Here is a 27684-nt window from a genome sequence, read left to right on the forward strand (position 1 = left end):
GTTCACAGATAATAGGCTACAACCGGCTTACACAGGCCACTCAACTCATTCAACACATTCAACCCAACTTGAAATATGTCCAATTATCAAGATAACTGGCTGTAGCCTAACATGGATAACACTTATAGCTGTTGCTAATCACATATTATATTATTGTGTGTTTTGGTTGCCAGGTTCATCAACTAATTTAATAGAATTAAAAAAAGAGCGTCAATTCAATAAAATAACTGGACAATTGAGCAAACACATGTATTTATTTCTTATTTATTTATGTATTTAACTAAATAAAAAAAAGTACAATAAACACCTAGGCCTATTTTCAAGTTTTAAAAAAAAGGACAACATTTATTTATTTGAACATTAAAGTTTTGGGAGGTGGACCTGTAGACTTCCTCTCTGAGAAAACATGTAATACGCCGATAGGCCTGTCGATAACTATTTAACTATTTAAACTCTTTTATATGTAGGTCCTAGGCCTGTTCATTAAACAAAAGAGCACATGACTTGTCTTTTTTTGCAATAATATCATTATCTCCTAAATGTGTGATTTGGTCACTTGTTTTGATAATAATCTATTCACCCTTTGATTAAGACACACGTCAAACATTAATCTGACATCTTGTAATCCTACTGAACATCTTGTAATTATGATTTTGTTCTCTGACTACCTTAAGCCATAATCTCTTACCCAACCTGCTCCTTTTACAGGCCATCATGAGCATGGCCTGTAAATTCCAAATGACACCCTATCCCCGGCCTACATAGTTCTTTACTTTTGAGCAGAGCTCTTTGGGCCAATGGCCAAAAGTAGTGCACCGTATAAGGGAATAAGGAAAAGGGTGGTATTTGGGACACAAACCATGACATCTGGAGATATGGTTTTAAGATTTATGTAAGGCGGTTTATAAACCAACACTGACTGACTGACAGGCAGGCAGGGCAGAAGACTTGTCTTGGGGAGGGGTTAGTGGCCTAGCTCAGCATTGGTGCATTGGTTCAATGGGGACAATGTAGTTACCCCTAAACCCATGGCTGGGGAAAATCGAACATGACAACCCCCCTTTTACGTGTCTTGGTTGGGAGGTGGGGGCTGTCACATGGGCGGAGTGAAGGGGGTCTTACCATAAGGAGTACTTTATAAACTCCAGAAGATACAGCCTCCTCTATGAGACAAGACCACTACTGGAGTGTCAGCTAGTAGACTAACAGGTGCCTCTTACTACTCAGATGCGACGGATGCATACTGACGCAGATTTTTTTTCAATTCGATTTTAGATTTTTATTTCAACAAAACAACCGGAATTGTTGTTTCAATCTATTTAACATTTAGTGTTTCATTCTATAAAAACATTTTGCTATTAATTCTGAACACTTAAAACTTTGTTTTAAAAGTACATGTCTCTTGAGTTTAGGCTACATTTGTTAATTAGTGTCATTTCAATTTAGTTTGAGATTATTATTTTTTCATCAAATGTGGCTACTTGGTTCAACTCCTGAAGTCATGGAAGAGCGCCTGTCACCTTCTGCGTGTTTCGTCCGGAACCCCGGCAATAACCATAACACCGCAGCAGCGAGGGTTCACAGTATTGAAGCAATATTGGGATTTAAAGACGAAAACATATATAATCAATCCGTCTCATACAATGGATCATCGGGGAAACTCGCCGAGCGGAGAGGGAACGGAATTATGTCATCCCTGAAGAAAGAACACAACACGGAACGTTTTGACAGTAAGTGGCACTACAATGTGCATTAAACTAGAGGCCTTGTTAAAAAGGTGATTCAAAATGGTTCAATCTTGATTGATTCAAAATGTTATTTTTCACACCAGTAGGCTATTTATTCCATGTTTATAAATATGTGCCAGTCGACTTTTGAATCAAAGAGTAAAAAGTCACATATAAAGGCAAATACACTTTTATAAGTTCATATATTGATCAAGCCTATAATGTGTTTTTAGGTGTCTGCTGCAGCAGTTCGGGGGCCTCTGTTAGTCCTGATTTACCTGACGGGGAGGATAAACTGTCCGATGACGATAACCCAAAGAAAAAGCACCGGCGCAACAGGACTACGTTCACAACCTTTCAGCTGCATGAGCTGGAGAGAGCGTTCGAGAAGTCGCACTATCCTGACGTCTACAGCAGAGAGGAGCTCGCGATGAAAGTGAATCTTCCGGAGGTTCGAGTGCAGGTAATATAGATATGAGCCAACTTGACAGACTCGTTACAGTGGTAATGATGTTCGATTCTGTCTTTAGAAGAAAACAGAAAGTTATATTTTATTACGGGGAAAACTGAATTTCCAATATTCCACAATACCTTTCTCTTATTTGTGAATTTATGATTCTCAAATAATATTTTTTTGAATGCGTGGCTCATGAAAGAAGCATTAATTGCCTGGACTTGAATAGTCAGCTTTTACAATTAGGCCTGTACAACAATAATGTCAGTATTAGGCATAATTCCTCAATTCAAAGTCTCACTTCAGTTTATTAACTTGTAGGTAATGTACTTACTCAACTGTCACATATTAGTAAGTATAGGCTACTTGGATATTAACCGCTGGATATTTGATGATGATAGACCGTTAATTGTTATTTTAAACGTTTGTATTTGAAACTAGCATCACATAGGATGTTATCAATTGAAAATGTATTCCATTGGTCTAATATAACTCCTTAAATTATGTAAAAATGTGTTAATTTATCTTAAAACGTCTCATTTAGTTTAGGTCCTATATACTTTTTAAAATAGGCAAAATTACGCCATATAGATGTTCTCTTATTAAGCATTTCACGATCATCGCTAATTCTCAATTTATTTAAAACATGTAGCCATCAATATATATATTGATGGAGAAAAAAAAAAAAAAAATATATATATATATATATATATATATATATATATATATATATATATATATATATATATATATATATATTAGGTATATATTTGTTAATATTTTCAGTTAGTCATATCAAGCAATTCAATTTTAAAAATGTCAACATTATTTTGATTATGAACGCGATTTTTTCTCTCGATAAAATGTCCAATATGTATTAATGACATGACAATAACTCATTTATTACACCAAGGAGGATACTCAACATTAATATTCAATATGTTTTCCCATTATAGATATTAAATGCAAATAAACTCTTTCTCAAATAGCCGAACAAAGTTTTACTTCATGTTTGGAGAATTAGGCAATTGAGTTTATTTGATTTGACACACGAACGTTTTTTGGAAGATTTGGAATTTTTGACAAAGGGTCAATCTCAGTAGATAAGCTCCCTGATTGACTGATTTTCTTTCATCTTTTCTACAGCTGTGTTATCATTGATTTTTGTTAAATGTAGGCTATTTCAATATTGTCATGATTTGTTCAAAATGGCCCTGAAATCCTGTTTTAGCATGAAATCATCCTTTCCCGTTCTCATATTATTGAACTTCAGAATGTTCCAGAATGACTGATCAGAATGTTGTGTGGTTCCAGAATGACTGATCAGAATGTTGTGTGGTTCCAGAATGACTGATCAGAATGTTGTGTGGTTCCAGAATGTCTCATCAGAATGTTGTGTGGTTCCAGAATAACTGATCATAATGTGTGAGTTCTGGAAGTTCTAATTTTGAATTTAGTAATGATCCAGAATGTCTAATCAGATTGTTGTTATGATTCTAAAATGTCTAATCAGAATGTTGTGATGCCTCCATCTCAGGTGTGGTTCCAGAACCGTCGGGCCAAGTGGCGTCGCCAGGAGAAGCTGGAGGTGAGTTCCATTAAGCTCCAGGACACCTCCTCTCTCCTGTCCTTCAGCCGCTCCCCTTCCCAGTCCTTGGGCTCCGGACTGCAGCTGGAGCCATGGCTCAGCACTGCCATCACCACCACCCCACTGCAGTCCCTACCCGGCTTCATTACCAGCTCCTCTCAGGGCCTCCCAGGAGCCTCCAGCTACTCCCCTCCAGCCTTCCTCAACTCCCCCAGTTTTGGACACCATAACCTGCCTCACATTGGTTCTACGCGCCCTCTTCCTCCACCCCCATACCAGTGCGCCGTGGCTGGGTACATGGACAAGTTAGTCATGGAAGAGTCGGATCCTCGTAATTCTAGTATTGCGTCTCTGAGAATGAAGGCTAAGGAGCATATTCAGTCTATTGGGAAGACATGGTGAGGATGGATGGATGCTGTCTGCGTCCCTCTGACTGGGGCCAACACTTTAAAGACTACTACTTCATGCAGTGTTGCTGCTCTAGTCTGTGGACATGGAAGTTCTGTGCTGGAGGACTAGTCGACTCCACGAGATTATTGTTTCTTCTTCAGTGGTTTACATCATCGTCCCAGTCAGTGTTTTTTTGTGAATTCTCAGTATTGGAGGAGGAACAACCATGTCTAATTTCAGATGTTCACATCTTATAATGAACTTTAACTGTCAGTGTTATGCTTGGATTCACCAAGATCCATCCAGTCTGCTTTTAATGAAAAAATGAAGGATGCCATTGAGGAGAAAGTAGAAAATTGAAATGTTTGTCTATGTTGTTCGCAACCTGCTTTCCTTGTCATAATTTCCATCCCTATTTGAACAATTCTCTTGTGTTATTCTGCTAAGACAATCCCATCCCAGGGTCAATGTATGTATTGTTGTTTACCAACCCTTATTTAGGTACCTTTCTTTCAGTATTTTTCCATTTTGTGCTGCTGACTTTACAAACGAACAAATGTCAATTTGCTGTAATTAGTTTCTCTCTGTACGTCAATGATATTATGGAAATAAACCTGTATATTTACATCAACCCTCCAGGCTGACAATGTGCAAACTCATCCTTCTTTCATTAATTGTCAAGCCGCCTGAAAAGCCATATTTGAGCAATAAGACTGCTAAGAGCCGTGGTAAATTATCCATATATCACAAAGATAATATACAATATAACTCCTGTCTTTTCCAAGAGGTTTGTTTTTACTCAATACTTTCACTTTTTTAGAAAACAGGTGGTTCTATACTGCAAATTGAAATCACAAATCACAGAGCAGAACACGTGAATGTGGTGTCTGGTTCCCTCCAGTGGACATTAGTCTTATGACAGGTGGGAAGTGAGCTGGCAATCAAATAATCTATGGCTATCAAATCCTAGATGCCATCGCCTGCTGTTGTACACTTGAGCAAGGCACTTAACCCCCCTCCCCCCCACAACAACAGGTGTCCAGAGTGGTAGCCCCCTTGAAAAAAAAACACCTGTGTATGTGTGTCTTTCGGAAGGGTTGCGTTAAAAGAAGAAGTTAAATTTCATTTGGACCTTGTGTGCAATTGGTCAATAAAGTAATGTGAATCTTTAGCGACAGCCAATACAATTGAAACTCACCAAGTCGGCTCTTAAGACTCAACGTCCACTTGAGTCAAAAATTATACTTTTAATTTCCCATCGACATCAACGCATGACCAAGTGAAAATTCTACTTACAGTGCCTTCAGAAAGTATTCAACCCCCTTGACTTTTTCCACATTTTGTTGTGTTACATCCTGAAAATTTGTGTCACTAATCTTCACACAATATCCCATGATGTCAAAGTAGATTTTTTAAATTAAAAATAAAAATCTGAAATGTCTTGAGTCAATAAGTATTCAACCACTGTTATGGCAAGCCTAAATACGTTCAGGAGTAAAAATGTTCTTAACAAATCACATAATAAGTTGCATGGACTCACTTTCTATGCAATAATAGTGGTTAACATAATTTTTTTATGAGTACCCCATCTCTGCACACCACACATAGAATTATCTGTAATGCCCCTTAGTCGAGCACTGAATTTCAAGCACATATTCGACCACAAAGACCAGGGAGGTTTTCCAATGCCTTGCAAAGAAGGACACTGATTGGTAGATGGGTAGAAAAAAGAGAGACAAAACACTGAATATCCTTTTGAGCATGGTGAAGTTATTAATTAGGCTATGGATCAATGCACCCTGTCACTACAAAGATACAGGAGTCCATCTTAACTCAGTTTCCAGAGAGGAAGGAACCACTCAGGCTTTTCACCATGATGCCAATTGCAATTTTAAATCAGTTACAGAGTTTAATGCCTGTGATAGGAGATAACTGAGGATAGATAAACAACGTTGTAGTTACTCCACAATACTAACCTAAATGACAGAGTGAAAAGAAGGAAGTCTGTACAGAATAAAAAAACATTCCAAAACATGCATCCTGTTTGCAACAAGGCACTAAACTAATACTGCAAAAAATGTTGCAAAGAAATGAACTTTTTGTCTTGAATACAAAATGTTATGTTTGGTGAAAATCCAATACTGTGATATTAGTGTTAGTACGAACTGGGACCCATGAGCAGAGAAACACAGCAGGCAGAGGTACGGGTAAATCCAGAATATTTACGGAAGATCTTCATAGCAAGAACACTGAACAAAACATGAGACCTGAGCAACTGACCCAGTCCACAGAGGAACCTAAATAGTCATCCATCAGGTGATCCCAATAGACCAATGAGGGTCACCTGGATACCAGATGTAACCCAAGGGTGCTCTCCAGTGGCAACCTCAGGTAGTACACCCACGGGAGGAAACCTGACCTGTGATGAATACAACACATTACTGAGTACCACTCTCCATATTTTCAAGCATGGTGGTGGCTGCATCATGTTATTGGTATGCTTGTCATCGATGAGGACCAGGGAGGTTTTTTTTAAATGAAAACAAACGGAATAGAGCTAAGCACAGGCAAAATCCTGGAGGGAAATCTGGTTTCAGTCTGCTTTCCAACAGACACTGGAAGACTAAGTCACCTTTCAGCAGGACAATAACCTAAAACACAAGGACAAATCTACACTGGAGTTGCTCAGCAAGACGACAGTGAATGTTCCCGTGTGGCCTAGTTACAGTTTTGACTTAAATTGGCTTGAAAATCTATGGCAAGACTTGAAAATGTCTGTCTAGCAATGATCAACAACAAACTGGACAGAGCTTGAAGAATTGAAAAAAGAATGATGGGCAAATATTGAACAATCCAGGTGTACAAAGCTCTTCGTGATTTACCCCCAAAAGACTCATTGCTGGATTCGCTGCCAAAAGTGATTCTAGCATGTATTGACTCAGGGGGTTGAATATTTGTATTTTTCATTAACTTTTTGTTAGATTTTTTCTTCCACTTTGGTATAACAGAGTATTTTGTGTATATATTTGTTTTTTTAATGACAATTACATCTATTTTAATTCAACTTTGTAATGCAATAAAATGTTTTATTGAGTTACAAAGTGTAACTAGAATTTAGATTAGATTTCACTACTAAAAGAATGCAGCAGTCCTTTAATTAGTCATTTTCTCCACATTTAGGACAGTGTAGCCTAGTGGTTAGAGCATTGGACTAGTAACCGAAAGGTTGCAAGTTCAAATCCCCGAGCTGACAAGGTACAAAATCTGTCGTTCTGCCCCTGAACAGGCAGTTAACCCACTGTTCCTAGGCCGTCATTGAAAATAAGAATTTGTTCTTAATTGACTTGCCTGGTTAAATAAAGGTAAAAAAAACAAAAACATTATTGCTTCCAGACTCTTACTTCTTCTAGAGTGGTGATTTGTACTTCTATTATCCACTATCTACTATTGTCTACTATCAACTATTATTTTCAAGTATCTACTGTTATCTATTATCTACTACTATCCACTATTATCGACTATCTACTATTTATTATTATCTACTATTATCTACAATAATCTACTATTATCTACTACTATCCACTATTATCTACTATCTACTATTTATTATTATCTACTATTATCTACTATGATCTACTATCTACTTGTATCTACAATTTACTATTATCTACTGAAATCTACTAATACCTACTACATATTGATATATACTATTATCTACTAATATCTACTATTATCTATTATCTACTATTATCTACTACCTAGTATTATCTACTACTATCTACTATTATCTACTATTATCTACTACTATCTACTACTATCTACTACTATCTACTATTATCTACTACTATCTATTATCTATTATTATCTACTACTATCAACTATCTACTATTATCTACTACTATCTACTATGTACTATTATCTACTACTATCTATTATCTACTACTATCTATTATCTACTACTATCTACTACTAACTATTATCTACTACGATCTACTATCTACTATTATATACTACTATCTACTATCTACTATTATCTACTACTATCTACTACTATCTACTATCTATTATTATCTACTACTATCTATTATCTACTACTATCTACTACTAACTATTATCTACTACGATCTACTATCTACTATTATATACTACTATCTACTATCTACTATTATCTACTACTATCTACTATCTATTATTATCTACTACTATCTATTATTATCTACTACTATCTATTATTATCTATTATATACTATCTACTATTATCTACTACTATATATTATCGACTACAATCTACTATCTACTACTATCTACTATCTATTATTATCTACTATCTACTATTTTCTACTACTATCTACTATCTACTATTATCTACTACTAACTATTATCTACTACAATCTACTATCTACTAGTATCTATTATACTACTATATACTATCTACTATTATCTACTATTATCTACTATCTATTATTATCTACTACTATCTATTATTATCTACTATATACTATCCACTATTATCTACTATCTATTATTATCTACTATCTAGTATTATCTACTACTCTCTACTATCTACCATTATCTACTACTCTCTACTATTTATTATTATCTACTACTATCTATTATCTACTACTATCTACTATCCACTATTATCTACAACTATCTATTATCTACTACTATCTACTACTTTCTATTATCTACTACTATCTGCTACTATCTATTATCTACTACGCTCTACTATCTATTATTATCTACTATTATTTACTATCTACTATTATATACTACTATCTACTATTTATTATTACCTTCTACTATCTATTATCTACGACTATCTACTACTATCTATTATCTAGTACCATCTACTACTATCTATTATCTACTAATATATACTATCTACTATTATCTACTATTATCTACTATCTACTATTATCTACTACCTTCTACTATCTACTTTTATCTACTACTATCTACTATCTACTATCTACTATTATCTATGACTATCTACTATCTATTATTATCTACTACTATCTATTATTATCTACTATATACTATCTACTATTATCTACTATCTACTATTATCTACTACTATCTACTATTATTATTATATACTACTATCTACTTTTATCTACTACTATCTACTATTTATTATTATCTACTACTATCTACTATTATCTACTACTATCTACTATCTACTATTTATTATTATTATCTACTACTATCTACTATTATCTACTACTATCTATTATCTACTACTATCTACTATCTACTATTATTCACTACTATCTAATATCTACTATTATCTACTACAATCTACTATCTACTATTATCTACTATCTTCTATTATTATTATATACTACTATCTACTTTTATCTACTACTATCTACTATTTATTATTATCTACTACTATCTACTATTATCTACTACTATCTATTATCTACTACTATCTACTACTTTCTATTATCTACTACTATCTACTACTATCTATTATCTACTACTCTCTACTATCTACTATTATCTACTACCTTCTACTATCTATTATTATCTACTACTCTCTACTATCTACTATTTATTATTACCTACTACTATCTATTATCTACTACTATCTACTACTATCTATTATCTACTACTATCTACTACTATCTATTATCTACTAATATATGCTATCTACTACTATCTACTACTATCTACTATTTATTATTATCTACTACTATCTACTTTTATCTACTACTATCTACTATCAACTATCTTCTATTATCTACTACTATCTATTATCTACTACTATCTATTATCTACTACAATCTACTATCTACTACTATCTACTATCTATTATTATCTACTATCTACTATTATCTACTACTATCTACTACTCTCTACTATTTATTATTATTATCTACTACTATCTATTATCTACTACTATCTACTATCTATTATTATCTACTACTATCTACTATCTACTACTATCTACTACTATCTGCTATTATCTACTACTATCTACTATCTACTATTATCTACTACTATCTATTATTATCTACTACTATCTATTATTATCTACTATATACTATCTACTATTATCTACTATCTACTATTATCTACTACTATCTACTATTATTATTATATACTACTATCTACTTTTATCTACTACTATCTACTATTTATTATTATCTACTACTATCTACTATTATCAACTACTATCTATTATCTACTATTATCTATTACAATCTACTATCTACTATTATTCACTACTATCTAATATCTACTATTATCTACTACAATCTACTATCTACTATTATCTACTATCTACTATTATTATTATATACTACTATCTATTATTATCTACTATTATCTACTACTATCTACTATCTACTATTTATTATTATCTACTACTATCTACTACTATCTACTATCTACTATCTACTATTATCTACTACTATCTATTATCTTCTGCTATCTACTATCTACTATTATCTACTACTATCTACTATCTATTATTATCTACTACTATCTACTATCTACTCTTATCTACTACTATCTACTATTTATTATTACCTACTACTATCTATTATCTACTACTATCTACTACTATCTGCTATTATCTACTACTATCTACTATCTACTATTATCTACTACTATCTATTATTATCTACTACTATCTATTATTATCTACTATATACTATCTACTATTATCTACTATCTACTATTATCTACTACTATCTACTATTATTATTATATACTACTATCTACTTTTATCTACTACTATCTACTATTTATTATTATCTACTACTATCTACTATTATCTACTACTATCTATTATCTACTATTATCTATTACTATCTACTATCTACTATTATTCACTACTATCTAATATCTACTATTATCTACTACAATCTACTATCTACTATTATCTACTATCTACTATTATTATTATATACTACTATCTATTATTATCTACTATTATCTACTACTATCTACTATCTACTATTTATTATTATCTACTACTATCTACTACTATCTACTATCTACTATCTACTATTATCTACTACTATCTATTATCTTCTGCTATCTACTATCTACTATTATCTACTACTATCTACTATCTATTATTATCTACTACTATCTATTATCGTCTGATGATGAGGAATCGGACCAAAGCGCAGCGTGGTAAGTGTTCATGACTTTTATTTAACTGAACACTGAATCAAAAATAACAAAGTGAATAACGAAACCGAAACAGTTCTGTCAGGTGCAGAAAACACTAAACATTAAACAATAACTACCCACAAAACATAGGTGGGGAAAAAGCTACCTAAGTATGGTTCCCAATCAGAGACAACGATAGTCAGCTCTCCCTGATTGAGAACCATACCCGGCCAAAATAAAGAAATACAAAACATAGAAAAAGGAACATAGAATGCCCACCCAAATCACACCCTGACCAAACCAAAATAGAGTCATAAGAAGCTCTCTAAGGTCAGGGCGTGACAATTATATACTATCTACTATTATCTACTATGAAAAAAGTATTCACCCCCTTGGCATTTTTCCTATTTTGTTGCCTTACAACCTGGAATTAAAATCGATTTTTGGGGGTTTGTATCATTTTATTTACACAACATGCCTACCACTTTGAAGATGCAAAATATTTGGGCTATGTCTCTATAAGCTTGGCACATCGAGCCACTGGGATTTTTGCCCATTCTTCAAGGCAAAACTGCTCCAGCTCCTTCAAGTTGGATGGGTTCCGCTGGTGTACAGCAATCTTTAAATCATACCACAGATTCTCAATTGGATTGAGGTCTGGGCTTTGACTAGGCCATTCCAAGACATTTAAATGTCTCCCTTTAAACCACTCAAGTGTTGCTTTAGCAGTATGCTTAGGGTCATTGTCCTGCTGGAAGGTGAACCTCCGTCCCAGTTTCAAATCTCTGGAAGAGGTTTCCCTCAAGAATTTCCCTGTATTTAGCATCATCCATCATTCCTTCAATTCTGACCAGTTTCCCAGTCCCTGCCATTGAAAAACATCCCCACAGCATGATGCTGCCACCACCATGGTTCACTGGGGTTCACTGGGATGTGATTCTCGGGGTGATGAGTGGTGTTGGGTTTGTGCCAGACGTATTTTCCTTGATGGCCAGAAAACTCAATTTTAGTCTCATCTGACCAGAGTACCTTCTTCCATTGTTTGGGGAGTCTCCCACAGGCCTTTTGGCAAACACCAAACATGTTTGCTTATTTTTTTCTATAAGCAATGGCTTTTTTTCTGGCCACTCTTCCATAAAGCCCAGCTCTGTGGAGTGTAAAGCTTAAAGTGGTCCTATGGACAGATACTCCAATCTTCGCTGTGGAGCTTTGCAGCTCCTTCAATGTTATCTTTGGTGTCTTTGTTGCCTCTATGATTAATGCCTTCCTTGCCTGGTCCGTGAGTTAGGAGAGCTCCTTTGTCTTCATGGTGCCACTTGCTTGGTGGTGCCCCTTGCTTAGTGGTGTTGCAGACTCGGGCCCTTCAGAACAGTTATATACACTGCTCAAGAAAATAAAGGGAACACTTAAACAACACAATGTAACTCCAAGTCAATCACACTTCTGTGAAATCAAACTGTCCACTTAGGAAGCAACAATGATTGACAATAAATTTCACATGCTGTTGTGCAAATAGAATAGACAACAGGTGGAAATTATAGGCAATTAGCAAGACACCCCCAATAAAGGAGTGGTTCTGCAGGTGATAACCACAGACCACTTCTCAGTTCCTATGCTTCCTGGCTGATGTTTTGGTCACGTTTGAATGCTGGCAGTGCTTTCACTCTAGTGGTAGCGTGAGACGGAGTCTACAGCCCACACAAGTGGCTCAGGTATTGCAGCTCATCCAGGACGGCACATCAATGCGAGCTGTGGCAAGAAGGTTTGCTGTGTCTGTCAGCGTAGTGTCCAGAGCATGGAGGCGCTACCAGGAGACAGGCCAGTACATCAGGAGACGTTGAGGAGGCCGTAGGAGGGCAACAACCCAGCAGCAGGACCGCTACCTCCACCTTTGTGCAAGGAGGAGCAGGAGGAGCACTGCCAGAGCCCAGCAAAATGACCTCCAGCAGGCCACAAATGTGCATATGTCTGCTCAAATGGTCAGAAACAGACTCCATGAGGGTGGTATGAGGGCCCGACGTCCACAGGTGGGGGTTGTGCTTACAGCCCAACACCGTGCAGGACGTTTGGCATTTCCCAGAGAACACCAAGATTGGCCAATTCGCCACTGGCACCCTGTGCTCTTCACAAATGAAAGCAGGTTCACACTGAGCACATGTGACAGACGTGACAGTCTGGAGACGCCGTGGAGAACGTTCTGCTGCCTGCAACATCCTCCAGCATGACCAGTTTGGCGGTGGGTCAGTCATGGTGTGGGGTGGCATTTCTTTGGGGGGCCGCACAGCCCTCCATGTGCTCGCCAGAGGTAGCCTGACTGCCATTAGGTACCGAGATGAGATCCTCAGACCCCTTGTGAGACCATATGCTGGTGCGGTTGGCCCTGGGTTCCTCCTAATGCAAGACAATTCTAGACTGTCACGCCTTGGTCTTAGTATTTTGTGTTTTAGTTAATTAGTTGGTCAGGCCAGGGTGTGACATGGGTTTATTGTTTGTTGTAATTCTTAGTGGGGTTCTTTAGTTATTGGGATTGTAGCTGATTAGGGGTGTGTGTTTCATAGGTTTGGCTGCCTGAGGCGGTTCTCAATCAGAGTCAGGTGATTCTCGTTGTCTCTGATTGGGAACCGTATTTAGGTAGCCTGGGTTTCGCTTTGTATTTCGTGGGTGATTGTTCCTGTCTCTGTGTTAGTGTTCACCAGTCAGGCTGTAATAGGTTTCACGTTTTGTTGTTTTGTATTTATTCGTTATTTCATGTATAGTTTCGTTATTTGTTTTCTCTAATAAACATGAGTAACCAACACGCTGCATTTCGGTCCGACTTTCTTGCGACAAACGAAGAACGTCGTTACATAGACCTCATGTGGCTGGAGTGTGTCAGCAGTTCCTGCAAGAGGAAGGCATTGATGCTATGGACTGGCCCGCCCGTTCCCCAGACCTGAATCCAATTGAGCACATCTGGGACATCATGTCTCGCTCCATCCACCAACGCCACGTTGCACCACAGACTGTCCAGGAGTTGGCGGCTGCTTTCGTCCAGGTCTGGGAGGAGATCCCTCAGGAGACCATCCGCCACCTCACCAGGAGCATGCCCAGGCGTTGCATGGAGGTCATACAGGCATGTGGAGGCCACACACACTACTGAGCCTCATTTTGACTTGTTTTAAGTACATTACATCAAAGTTGGATCAGCCTGTAGTGTGGTTTTTGACTTTAATTTTGAGTGTGACTCCAAATCCAGACCTCCATGGGTTGATAAATTTGATTTCCATTGATAATTTTTGTGTGATTTGGTTGTCAGCACATTCAACTATGTAAAGAAAAAAGTATTTAATAAGAATATTTCATTCATTCAGATCTAGGATGTGTTATTTTAGTGTTCCCTTTATATTTTTGAGCAGTGTATATATATATATATATATATATATATATATATATAACTCAGATCAAGTGACAGATCATGTGACACTAAGATCGCACACAGGTGGACTTCATTTAACTAATTATGTGACTTCTGAAGGTAATTGGTTGCACCAGATCTTATTTAGGGGCTTCATAACAAAGGGTGTGAATACATATACACACACCACTTTTCCCTTTTTTAAATATTTTTTAAATATTTTGAAACAAGTTATTTTTTTCCATTTCTCTTCACCAATTTGGACTACTTTGTGTATGTCCATTACATGAAATCCAAATAAAAATCAATTTAAATTACAGGTTGTATTGCAACCAAATTAGGAAAAACACCAAAGGGGATGAATACTTTTGCAAGGCACTTTATCTACTATCTACTATTATCCACTAATATCATCTACTATTATCTGTGACAAATGAGGGGAGAAAACAGAGTGTAGAACAAGCCTGGTTTATGCCAACAGGATGCGCCTTAACCAAATTAAATTGTTCCAATTACGATTTCTCATTGTGAGAAAGTCTGGAGCAGATAATTGAGGCCATTGTTGTCAGGGGACAGCTGAGTAGAGAGGCATGAGTCCTTCCTTACACACTGTTTTACATCCCAAATAGCATCCTATTTTCTATATGGTGCACTACTTTCCGATAAGGCTCTGGTCTAAAGTAGTGCACTGTATAGGGAGTAGGGTGCCATTTGGAACGTAATAACTGTCTGTCTGCACATTATGCCTCACAAAGATCAGCTTGTCATTAGATTTATGTATTGCTGGCTCACTGAAAGATACAAGCCAGTATTTTGTCCTTTGTCAAAGTGTAGCCTAATCGTAGTGATTGCCAAATTGTTGCCCGAAAACTTCTAACAGAAATTGAATAGCTTTAAGAACTAACTTCATTGATACTGAAGCTTATATTTTAAACTTTGAGTATCTTAGGTAGTTTAGAGAAATGTAAGGATGCATATCAGTTGTCAGATTTAAATATGGGATAGATAAACATTTTGTAAAAATCAAAAAAGATTATATAATTAAATGTCTTCATTAGAACGTGGAATGGGGAACGCAGTCGTAACTGATGAGACGCTTGTCTGCCATCTTGTGGTGAATATGTTGCCTCTGCACTTCTTCACCCGTTGTCAGTTGAAAATGAAGTACATACAGTACTATAGTATATATACCTCCGAGAGTCGATTATCTAAGTAACATAATAAAAATCCCCATCAAAATACCGCCAGTTTAAGCTAGCGATATCTGTTGTTTGTAACACGTTCACATCTGCAGTGAAAGGTGACAAGAGATAGAGCGGTGTTGGTCAGAGCACGAGACATCCCGAAAATCAGTCTTCTCACGAAAACGTCTATAGCGTCCGAACGGTTTGCCTGAACCTATGGGACTCATCTGACGGTAACCAGTACATTAAAACTGTTTTATGGAAGTAAGGAGGTATAGACACTGCAAAACCGTATTCCTCATGATTTACTTTTGGACTGTCCTATTTGCCATTTATGAATGTGTCATTCAATGTGTTTATATGGGTTATAGTAATAAAGGCCAAATTCAATATTTTATCAAATATTTTTTTGATATTTGTTTTGGATACCTCTGTATAGTTATGTAAAGAAACACCCAGATATCCACAATGCAGTTATCACAACAATTTCAGATTTATTCAATGTTCTTTACACATTGTTGTTGATGGGGGGGGGGGGGGGGGGTAGTATTTAGAGTAGGATACAATAAATAGTAGATAACGTCATGTAATTATTATGATAATTATGTTATTATATATCATATAAAGTCAACTCCAGTATAGGCTATATTGTTTTCAAAATATTGTGAACAGGTGCGCTGGATGCAACGACTCGAACTGAGTCTCTGAGGCGTGTAGTGCCGTTCATCATATGACAGCTGCAGACTAGAGCTGACTGCCTGCCTTCAGTTGAAGATAGTGTTCTCCTTCATGTTGAAAGCCAATCGAATGAGGTATGTCAGCTACGAAGAGGAAACGCAGAAATACAACAATTTAGCACTCATACCTGAACCACGTAAACCTGCAATAAAATATCATTACCGGTTTTAAATAATCAGTCTTCATAAACATGCGTTTTTAAATAATTTTACTTCATAAATATATTGTTTCTACTGAACTCAAACATTAAGTTAAGAATTAAGTCAAACATTTATATTCTGATAAATAGCCTACTGGATATTAGGGGATGCGATGAATACATAGGCTACATACTATAAAGGGAAAGACCGGAGGAACAACATTCACCTAATTGACACGAACCTCTCACCATTACTAACCTGTTTGAGGTATCGGTGTCTATCTGTCTCTTTCCACTTTGTGGTCTTGAGTACCCCCATTCGAGAGAGAACATGTTCCTGTCCCTGTCTCTGGGTCTGGTTCTGCCTCTTGTTTTCCAGTCCCCAGAGAGTCCTGATGAAGCCTTGCACCGGCTTGGACGGCTGCACATATCTATCCAACAGCATGTCTTCCTCTGAAGACGGTATATTGTCCCTGTTGCTGCTATCTTCTGATCCAGAGAGACTGTCAAGGCTTTTCTTCCCCATCAAGTGACCTAATAAAAAAAGTTTATACATAAAGAATGTACGGATGGACATTGAGGAAGATTGAATATTGAAGTTAGTGTTCTTTTGAGTCCAATTCTGGTTTGGAGAGTAAGACAATTAAACGCTGGGTTGTTATTTGAACAATCGATATCCTGCGTCACAATGTCTTCCGTTTGCTCTGAGCTTTCTCACCCAGGAACATTTCACCTGAACTTTTCACAGGAAATGTAACTTGCCCACCAAATAGAATACTCATTTTTCTGGGGAACCAAGGTGATTAATCAAAACAAAGGCAACATTCGGCTGTCCACATTAAGTCCTATTTTTTTATATACATCAGCTCAACAATTCAATCAGAAAATTGTTACACCATTAAACATGGTTTGTGCAGTGGTTTCCCATCGTTCCATTTTATTTATTTATCTCGAAACAAACTTTTCATCTATCCAGCAGAATCTCAAAAACCGAAGTAGATCATAACAATAATAACACTTTGTAATTTTATTATAAATAATAATATATTATTCTGTAATATAAATAGCAACAATAATAGGTATCTTACCTACTGCCCAGTGATTCCCTCGTGGGAACACTTTTCCAATGGCTCCAGTATTCTCTGAACAATGCACCATACATAAAATTGATACCAATATAATAGCAATCGATAAGGAAGGTTTGTAGGTCCATGCATGGCACAGGTCGCCCATTATATCGCAGAGAGAGGAGCAAGCGTTATAATAAGGTAGTATAATCCTTATTGGCTGTATATCCGTCCAGTTGAAAAATTCCCAAACTAATGGTGGTCTTCCATAATCAGTTCATTTATATAATACCGCGACCGACCTTCAAGTTTGTTGTCTTTGCGAAGTTATACGGGAGTGACTCCATAAGGGCGATAGCTCTGAAGTAGGCGACGTTGAAAGTTAAATGCCTTTCCTGAGTGTTATACGTCAGAGATCCTTAAAAAAAATACACCCATGATGTTAAATGAAAATGTGACAAATTGTGATAACCTGCCATTACGAAACACGCCTGGATAATGTGTGTGTAGAGATTGCATTTGCACGTCAGCGTCAATTCATTAACATTGACGGGTTGTTTTTTCCTCTTTGCAGAGCCTGTGTAGCCTGGGACATTCCAAGTGGCAACCTATTTCCTATATATTCCCAATAAGGGGTAGTGCACTATGTAGCAAATAGGGTGCCATTTGCGACAGTCTGTTATTAATAACAGGCAGTTAATTGCTTCCCCTTACAGCAGGTTATTAATTCATATTACTTATTACAGTTCTTCACTAGGCTGTGTGATGGTCAGTGTCATGCCCTGTGTTCTGGTGACCAGTTACAGTATGCCAGTTCTTCACTAGGCTGTGTGATGGCCAGTGTCATGCCCTGTGTTCTGGTGATCAGTTACAGTATGCCTATGGTAGATTAGAATATAATACAACTAAATGGAGTGGATTAGATAGAGTAGAGTAGGCCTAGACTGGAGTAGAGTAGAGGAGAGTAGAGTGGAGTGGAGTAGGCCTAGAGTAGAGTAGAGTAGAGTAGAGTAGAGTAGAGTAGAGTAGAGTAGAGTAGGCCTAAAGTAGAGTAGAGTAGAGTAGAGTAGAGTAGAGTGGAGTGGAGTGGAGCGGAGTAGAGTGGTGTAGAGTGGAGTAGGCCTAGAGTGGAGTAGGCCTAGAGTAGAGTAGAGTGGAGTGGAGAGGAGAGGAGAGGAGAGGAGAGGAGAGGAGAGGAGAGGAGAGGAGAGGAGAGGAGAGGAGAGGAGAGGAGAAGAGTGGAGTAAAGTGGAGTAGGCCTAGAGTGGAGTGGAGTAGAGTGGAGTATAGTGGAGTGGAGTAGAGTGGAGTAGATCTAGAGAATAGTGGAGTAGAGTGGAGTGGAGTAGGCCTGGAGTAGAGTAGAGTAGAGTGGAGTAGAGTGGTGTAGAGTGGAGTGGAGTAGACCTAGAGTAGAGTGGAGTGGAGTAGAGTGGAGTAGACCTAGAGTAGAGTGGAGTGGAGTAGGCCTAGAGTAGAGTGGAGTAGAGTAGAGTAGAGTGGAGTAGAGAGGAGTGGAGTAGGCCTAGAGTAGTGGAGTAGGGTTAACTGTGAGGGGGCAGAATGACAGATTTGTACCTTGTCAGCTCGGGGATTCGATCCAGAAACCTTTCGGTTACTGGCCCAAGGCTCTAACCACTAGGCTTCCTGCTGTAGTACATTAGAGTAGAGTACAGTAGAGTATATTAGAGTATAGTAGAGTACAGTATAGTACAGTAGAGTATAGTAGAGTACAGCAGAGTCCAGTAGAGTGCAGTAGAGTATATTCGAGTATAGTAGAGTACAGTAAAGTATATTAGAGTATAGTATAGTACAGTAGAGTACAGTAGAGTATAGTCCAGTATAGTATTGTAGAGTAGAGTACAGTCGTGGCCAAAAGTTTTGAGAATGACACAATTATTAATTTCCACAAAGTTTGCTGCTTCAGTGTCTTTATATATTTTTGTCAGGTGTTACTATGGAATACTGAAGTAAAATTACAAGCATTTCATAGGTGTCAAAGGCTTTTATTGACAATTACATGAAGTTGATGCGAAGACTCAATATTTGCAGTGTTGACCTTTAATTTTCAAGACCTTTGCAATCCGCCCTGGCATGCTGTCAATTAACTTCTGTGCCACATCCTGACTGATGGCAGCCCATTCTTGCATAATCAATGCTTGGAGTTTGTCAGAATTTGTGGGTTTTTGTTTGTCCACCTTCCTCTTGAGGATTGACCACAAGTTCTCAATGGGAGTTTCCTGGCCATGGATCCAAAATATTGATATTTTGTTTCCCGAGCCACTTATTTATCAATTTTTCCTTATGGCAAGGTGCTCCATCATGCTGGAAAAGGCATTGTTCGTCACCAAAATGTTCCTGGATGGTTGGGAGAAGTTGCTCTCGGAGGATGTGTTGGTACCATTCTTTATTCATGGCTGTGTTCTTAGGCAAAATTATGAGTGAGCCCACTCCCTTGGCTGAGAAGCAACCCCACACATGAATGGTCTCAGGATGATTTACTGTTGGCATGACACAGGACTGATGGTAACTCTCACCTTGTCTTCTCCGGACAAGCTTTTTTCCGGATGCCCCAAACAATCGGAAAGGGGATTCATCAGAGAAAATGACTTTACCCCAGTCCTCAGCAGTCCAATCCCTGTACCTTTTGAAGAATATCAGTCTGTCCCTGATGCTTTTCCTGGTGAGAAGTGGCTTCATTGCTGCCCTTCTTGACACCAGGCCATCCTCCAAAAGTCTTTGCCTCACTGTGCGTGCAGATGCAGTCACACCAGCCTGCTGCCATTCCTGAGCAAGCTCTGTACTGGTAGTGCCCCAATCCCGCAACTGAATCAACTTTAAGAGACGATCTTGGTGCTTGCTGGACTTTCTTGGGCACCCTGAAGCCTTCTTCACAACAATTGAACCGCTCTCCTTGAAGTTCTTGATGATCCGATACATGGTTGATTTAGATGCAATCTTACTGGCAGTAATATCCTTGCCTGGGAAGCCCTTTTTGTACAAAGCAATGATGTCGGCACGTGTTTCCTTGCAGGTAACAATGGTTGACAGAAGAAGAACAATGATTCCAAGCACCACCCTCCTTTTGAAGATTCCAGTCTGTTATTCAAACTCAATCCGCATGACAGAGTGATCTCCAGCCTTGTCCTCGTCAACCCTTACACCTGTGTTAACGAGAGAATTACTCACATGATGTCAGCTGGTCCTTTTGTGGCAGGGCTGAAATGCAGTGGAAATGTTTTTGGGGGATTCAGTTCATTTGCATGGCAAAGAGGGACTTTGCAATTAATTGCAATTCATCTGATCACTCTTCATAACATTCTGGAGTATATGCAAATTGTCATCATACAAACTGAGGCAGCAAACTTTGTGGAAATTAATATTTGTGTCATTCTCAAAACTTTTGGCCACGACTGTGTAGTACAGTTGTCATGTTTGTTGTAACGAGGAGACCAGCGTAATGAGAATACATTCCTCTTTATTAAAGGAAGAACACTTAAAAAAACGAACAAAACGACCGTGACGCTATAAACACTAGTGCTGACACAGGCAACTTTACATAGACACTAACCCACAAAATACCCAAGGAATATGGCTACCTAAATATGGTCCCCAATCAGAGACAACGATAAACAGCTGCCTCTGATTGAGAACCAATCTAGGCAACCATAGACATAAAAACACCTAGACGAGATACAACCCCATAAACATACACAAACCCTAGACAGGACAAAAACCCATATATCAACCTCGTCACACCCTGACCTAACCAAAATAATAAAGAAAACAAAGAATACTAAGGTCAGGGTGTGACAACAGTATAAGAGACGAGAGTAGAGAATAATAAAATCAAATTGAAAACATTAGGTAGCCTAGCGGTAAAGAGCGTTGGGTCAGTGGTTTGAATCCCTGAGCCAGGCAAGGTGGAAAAATCTGCTGTTCTGCCCTTGAGCAAGGCAGTTAACCCCCAACAACTGCTCCCCAGGTGCCGATGATGTCGATTAAGGTAGCCCCTGCAACTCTCTGAGAGATTGGGTTAAATGCGGAAAACACATTTCAGTTGAATGCATTCAGTTGTGCATCTGATGTATCCCCCTTCAGTAGAGTAGAGTAGGCCTAGAGTAGAATAAAATTAAATGGAATACATTAGAGTAGATAGAATACATTTCATCACCCACATTAGAAACAAACTAAACGTTACACCAATAGCTGGCTATTTAGTAATTGCAGTTCTATTCCACTGGATGTGAATAACACCAGACGCACCTATCCGGTGACACACTAATTTCTGTCCAAGTGTTAAGACTCTCACAATGGGTTTCGATACGAAACCTAGTGGTTAGACTGTTGGACTAAGAACCGAAAGGTTGCAAGTTCAAATCCCCGAGCTGACAAGGTAAAAATCTGTCATTCTGCCCCTGAACAAGGCAGTCAACCCACTGTTCCTAGGCTGTCATTGAAAATAAGAATTTGTTCTTAACTGACTTGCCGAGTTAAATAAATAAACATATACAGCTGAAAGAAGGTTTTATATTGGAGACGGGTAGGAACACAGCTGAAAGAAGGTTTTATATTGGAGACGGGTAGGAACACAGCTGAAAGAAGGTTTTATATTGGAGACCGGTAGGAACACAGCTGAAAGAAGGTTTTATATTGGAGACCGGTAGGAACACAGCTGAAAGAAGGTTTTATATTGGAGACCGGTAGGAACACAGCTGAAAGAAGGTTTTATATTGGAGACCGGTAGGAACACAGCTGAAAGAAGGTTTTATATTGGAGACTGGTAGGAACACAGCTGAAAGAGGTTTTATATTGGAGACCGGTAGGAACACAGCTGAAAGAAGGTTTTATATTGGAGACAGCTGAAAGAAGGTTTTATATTGGAGACTGGTAGGAACACAGCTGAAAGAAGGTTTTATATTGGAGACTGGTAGGAACACAGCTGAAAGAAGGTTTTATATTGGAGACCGGTAGGAACACAGCTGAAAGAGGTTTTATATTTGGAGACTGAAAGTAGGAACACAGCTGAAAGAAGGTTTTATATTGGAGACCGGTAGGAACACAGCTGAAAGAGGTTTTATATTGGAGACCGGTAGGAACACAGCTGAAAGAAGGTTTTATATTGGAGACCGGTAGGAACACAGCTGAAAAAAGGTTTTATATTGGAGACCGGTAGAAACACAGCTGAAAGAGGTTTTATATTGGAGACCGGTAGGAACACAGCTGACAACAGGTGCCAGGAATGGTACTGTAGGGTCAAGGCTAACAAACAAAAGTGGTTTGACTCGTGTTCATTAATTTAGACACAATGATGAATGAATGACCCACACAACCATTGGTTGGTTACCATGCAGAAATTATATTATGGAATCTGCATCAGTGAATAGGAAAGACCAACAACATGTACAAAAACATGTCCATGTTATTTCATTCAATTAAATTTGTCTATTACTGTAAGTACACATCCTTGTGAAACATTCATACTCGAATGATGACATTCATATCCTGTATTGACATACAGATCATTGCAGAGGTACAGTAATAGAGGATTAGTGTTGACAGATCCGTTGTCCACCCGCCGGTCTTTTGAAGGTACATACAGATAACATTTGGTCTGATAAGGTTGAGTGGTGCCTGGGGGCATTGTCACATCTCAGGAAAGCCCCGCAGGAAGTTGGTGAGTTGGCCTGGTACTCAGCTCTTCCTTATTGGATGACATCAAGAGAATAACCTATAAGTGGAAACATTAGGAGTCAGTTTGGGCCGTAGGAAAAAGTCAGGCTCCGATGGAACTATTTTAGGTCACTATAAAGGCTCTAAATGTTATGAATCAGTTTGGGCCATATGACAAATTCAGGCTCCAATGGAACTATACTGAACAAAAATATAAAAGCAACAATGCAACAATTTTACTGAGTTACAGTTCATATAGAAATCTGTCAATTGAAATAAATTAATTAGGCCCTAATCTTTGGATTTCACATGATTGGGCAGGGGCACATCCATGGGTGGGGCTGGGAATGCATAGGCCCACCCACTGAGGAGCCAGGCAATCCGAATGAGTTTTTCCCCACATAAGGGCTTCATTACTGACAGAAATAATCCTCAGTTTTGTCAGCTGTCCAGGTGGCTGGTCTCAGACGATCCCGCAGGTGAAGAAGCCAGATGTGGAGGTCCTGGACTGGCGTAGTTACACATGATTGGTGGTTGTGAGGCCAGTTAGACATACTGCTAAATTCTCTAAAATGACGTTGGTAGAGAAATTAACATGAAATTGTCTGGCAACAGCTCTGGTGGACATTCCTGCAGTCAGCATGCCAATTGCACGCTCCTTCAAAATTTAAGACATCTGTGGCAATGTGTTGTGTGACAAAACTGCACATTTTGGAGTGGCCTTTTATTGTCACCAGCACAAGTTGCACCTGTGTAATGATCATGCTGTTTAATCAGCTTCTTGATATGCCACACCTGTCAGGTGGATGGATTATCTTGGCAAAGGAAAAAAGCCCACTAACATGGATGTAAACAAATGCACAACATTTGAGAGAAATAAGGTTTTTGTGCACATAGAACGTTCCTGGGATCTTTTATATCAGTTCATGAAACACGGAAACATCACTTTACATGTTGCGTTTATATTTTAGTTGGGTGTATTTTAGATCACTATAAAGGCCCTGTCATTAGCAGATCATGAGTTAGTCAGATCTGAGCATATTACATCAAATCATCAAATCAAATGTTATTTGTCACATGCGCTGAAACAGGTGTAGGTTGACCTTACCGTGAAATGCTTACTTACAAGCCCTTAACCAACAATGCAGTTTGAAGAAAAATAAGAGTTATTTAAATAAAAAAACACAAGCAACAATAAAATAACAATAACGAGGCTGTATATTCAGGGGGTACCGGTACCGAGTCAATGTGCGGGGTACAGGTTAGTCGAGGTATTTGAGGTAATATGTACATGTAGGTAGTGGTAAAGTGACTATTCGTAGATAATAAACAGCAAGTAGCAGCAGTGTTAAAAAATGGGGGGGGGTCAATGCAAATAGTCCAGGCATCCATTTGATTAGCTGTTCAGCAGTTTTATGGCTTGGGGGTAGAAGCTGTTAAGAAGCCTTTTTGACCAACACAGCTTGCCTTGCGGAAGCAGAGAGAATAGTGTTTGACTTGGGTGGCTGGAGTCTTTGGCAATGTTTCACATATTGTCAGTTATTTTTTAGTCAACGTAACAACTGTTTCCTGAGGTGTTCTATGTAATGTTTTGTCTTCATTCTCTTTTCACAATGTCCTAGAATATACTAATAGAAAAGTAGAAATATGAGTCATATTGAATATGTATTAGAACATATGTCTCACAATACAGTCAGATGTTTGTGACCAGATATTGGCATGAACACTTCTGCAGCTGTCAGCCATTCAATAGTCTGAATAATGATAAGATAATGATCACATAGAAAGTAAGACAGACAGAGACCGGTTCATCGACTCATGCCATAGGCATCACCGTCAACTCAGGTCGCACGTAATTATTAGCTGTCTTTTGAACATTCACTTGTTACGTCATCGGTATTTTATGCCGCCTTCCAAAACAACTGGGAACTCGAATAACTCTGATTTCCGACATCAAGGCGTTCAAAGCAACTGGTAACTCGGGAAAAAACGAGCTCCGACTGAAAAAAATCGATTTGACGGTCATCCAGCTCGGGCCTCTTCCTAGAGCTCCGACTTCCCGACCTGAAGATCATTTACGTCATGATTTGACCTCGTATTTTTCCGAGTCCCAGTTGTTGTGAATGCGGCATCAAAATGACAACCATCGATCACGACACATGTCACGACGAGTCGATTGATTTCCCACTAGCTGACCAACATATGAGATAAGTGACGTTCTAGAAGGCTGTACGGACACGTTGTATCTGTCTAGCATGAACACTAGATGGCAGTGTTGAGTGAATGTAGGGGATATTCATTTCAACACACTTTAGAGGTTGAATGTAAGCATTTGTGTTTTTGCAAGAGTCAAATATACTGTATTTTCACATTACATAGCGGCGCCCTCTAATCGCTTGGAGCAGGCTAGACGGGAGTCATATTACAGGATCCCATGTACATTGTTGAGAAGAACTACAATTACTTGACATTTGCAAACATGACTAAAAAAGCCCCACATTTCATTCGTCCTCTTTTTGATACATGTCCACAGTGGCGTTTTAATGGGTAATACGGGTAATTTAAGGGGCAGCAAGTGTTAATTAAAACCTCTGTTGACTGTCACATCGCTGACTGGTCGGATGAGTCAAATATGAAATATGAGGTGTCCTTCCATTCAACTACCTGAAATGAAATCACACTTGTTGAAATAATGACAAAATGATAGCTACCTTGCACATGAAATAATTATAATGATACGTGTGTAAAAACATTCATTGAAGCAAGACAAGTGTTATATTCAAACACAGATATTGTTTGAATAACTTTACAAAGTAACTTTTAAAATGTGTTTACTTCCCATGTAGCCTATGTACAAGTAGTCAACAAAAAGGGGAATACATTTTGTTACGTGAATTTAAATAAATCTGCATTTCCTCAAAAATGAAGACCAATATGAACAACAATAGCCAAAAAGACCCGAAGTAAAATATGATGAAAAGGTCACATGATGTCATAGGAAAGCCACATCGTTTTGACAAAATGATCTAGTGTAGTAGCCCATCAAGGAAAGACCTCCGGTTAACAAAGGTGTCACATAGGAACAGAGATCATTAAAGCCTTTTGCCACAACCATTTTCAGATTCCTTATTGCTGTAATAAAAAACACCACATGTTTTTCCATTTGTAGCGCTTTTACAATGAAGTGCTTCAACATCTGCATCGCTTGCTGTTTGGGGTTTTAGGCTGGTTTTCTGTACACCACTTTGTGCTCTCTGCTGATATAAAAATGGCTTTATAAATACATGTGATTGATTAATTGATCTATCAAGTCCAAAGGTGCAGCACAAAGGATGTAAAAAAATAATAATCTAAACCTGTTGAATTAAATTCTGCATTATTGTGCTGCTGCATAACTCTGAAAACAAGCAAATGCTAAAAAATAATTGCCAAGCTGAAAATATGAACAATTGTAACGGTGATGATGCAGTGCTGAGTTGATACATGACTGACACACATCAGCAACTGACACTCAAGTCTACAGCTCTATCCAAAAATACATTTTGCCAAAAGATTCAAACAGAATACTTTCGAGTATTTACGTTTCTAATGTAGTTACACAAAGCCAGCATTCCTAATAATTCATGACCGTTTTAATCACGGAGGATGCGGGTAAGTATAGTATGACATTGAACTATGGACGAGATGATTTCTTTGCATGGATTTAGCTGATGATTAAGTGCAGCTCTTAGAAGAAACTAGCCAGTTAGCTAGCGCAGTTCACTTATATCAATTATATCAGATTTTAAAAATAAAAATAAAAACGAGACTCGCAACGAATGCTCCTTGAAATGTATCGGCGATGACACCGCCAACAAGACGATTAATATTTCCCCGAAGAAAGCGTTATTTATTTTTACACGTTTGAACGACCGCGAAATGCATTCTGGGTGTGAGAAAACTGTGTTCTGATTTTCAACGTCATCACATCTTGTCAAAACAAAGTATCCATAAAATAAACGTCTGATACCTACGACCTTACATACGTAACGTTCCAATATTGATTTGTCTACATTATAATAGGTGGCTGATCTGCTGACTTGAGATATCGTAATGATCAAGCGTCAAGGCAATATTTCTCATCACGTGACAATGGCAATCTTGGGGGTGGGCAGCACTGAGCAGCAACCTCTGCTCTGCTCAGCTCAGAAAAGAATAGACTT

General features: G+C 38.0%; 1 protein-coding gene and 1 long non-coding RNA gene across 2 annotated transcripts; one reads left to right on the top strand and one right to left on the bottom strand.

The window, feature by feature from the left end:
* The first annotated feature begins 1471 nt into the window (after positions 1-1471).
* On the top strand, positions 1472-4826 carry rx3 (retinal homeobox gene 3). The gene is made up of 3 exons (XM_064977109.1): positions 1472-1730; positions 1961-2190; positions 3719-4826. The coding sequence occupies exons 1-3, from the start codon at positions 1472-1474 to the stop codon at positions 4169-4171; spliced, it is 942 nt and encodes a 313-aa protein (XP_064833181.1). The 3' UTR covers positions 4172-4826.
* Positions 4827-16340: 11514 nt separating this feature from the next.
* On the bottom strand, positions 16341-18177 carry LOC135547901 (uncharacterized). The gene is made up of 3 exons (XR_010456747.1): positions 17831-18177; positions 17002-17276; positions 16341-16686 (listed from the first exon to the last, which is right to left on the bottom strand). It is a non-coding gene; the product is annotated as an uncharacterized LOC135547901 (long non-coding RNA).
* Positions 18178-27684: the final 9507 nt, after the last annotated feature.

The sequence above is a fragment of the Oncorhynchus masou genome, chromosome 11 (assembly GCF_036934945.1).
Source record: "Oncorhynchus masou masou isolate Uvic2021 chromosome 11, UVic_Omas_1.1, whole genome shotgun sequence".
NCBI classification, from domain to species: Eukaryota; Metazoa; Chordata; class Actinopteri; order Salmoniformes; family Salmonidae; genus Oncorhynchus; species Oncorhynchus masou.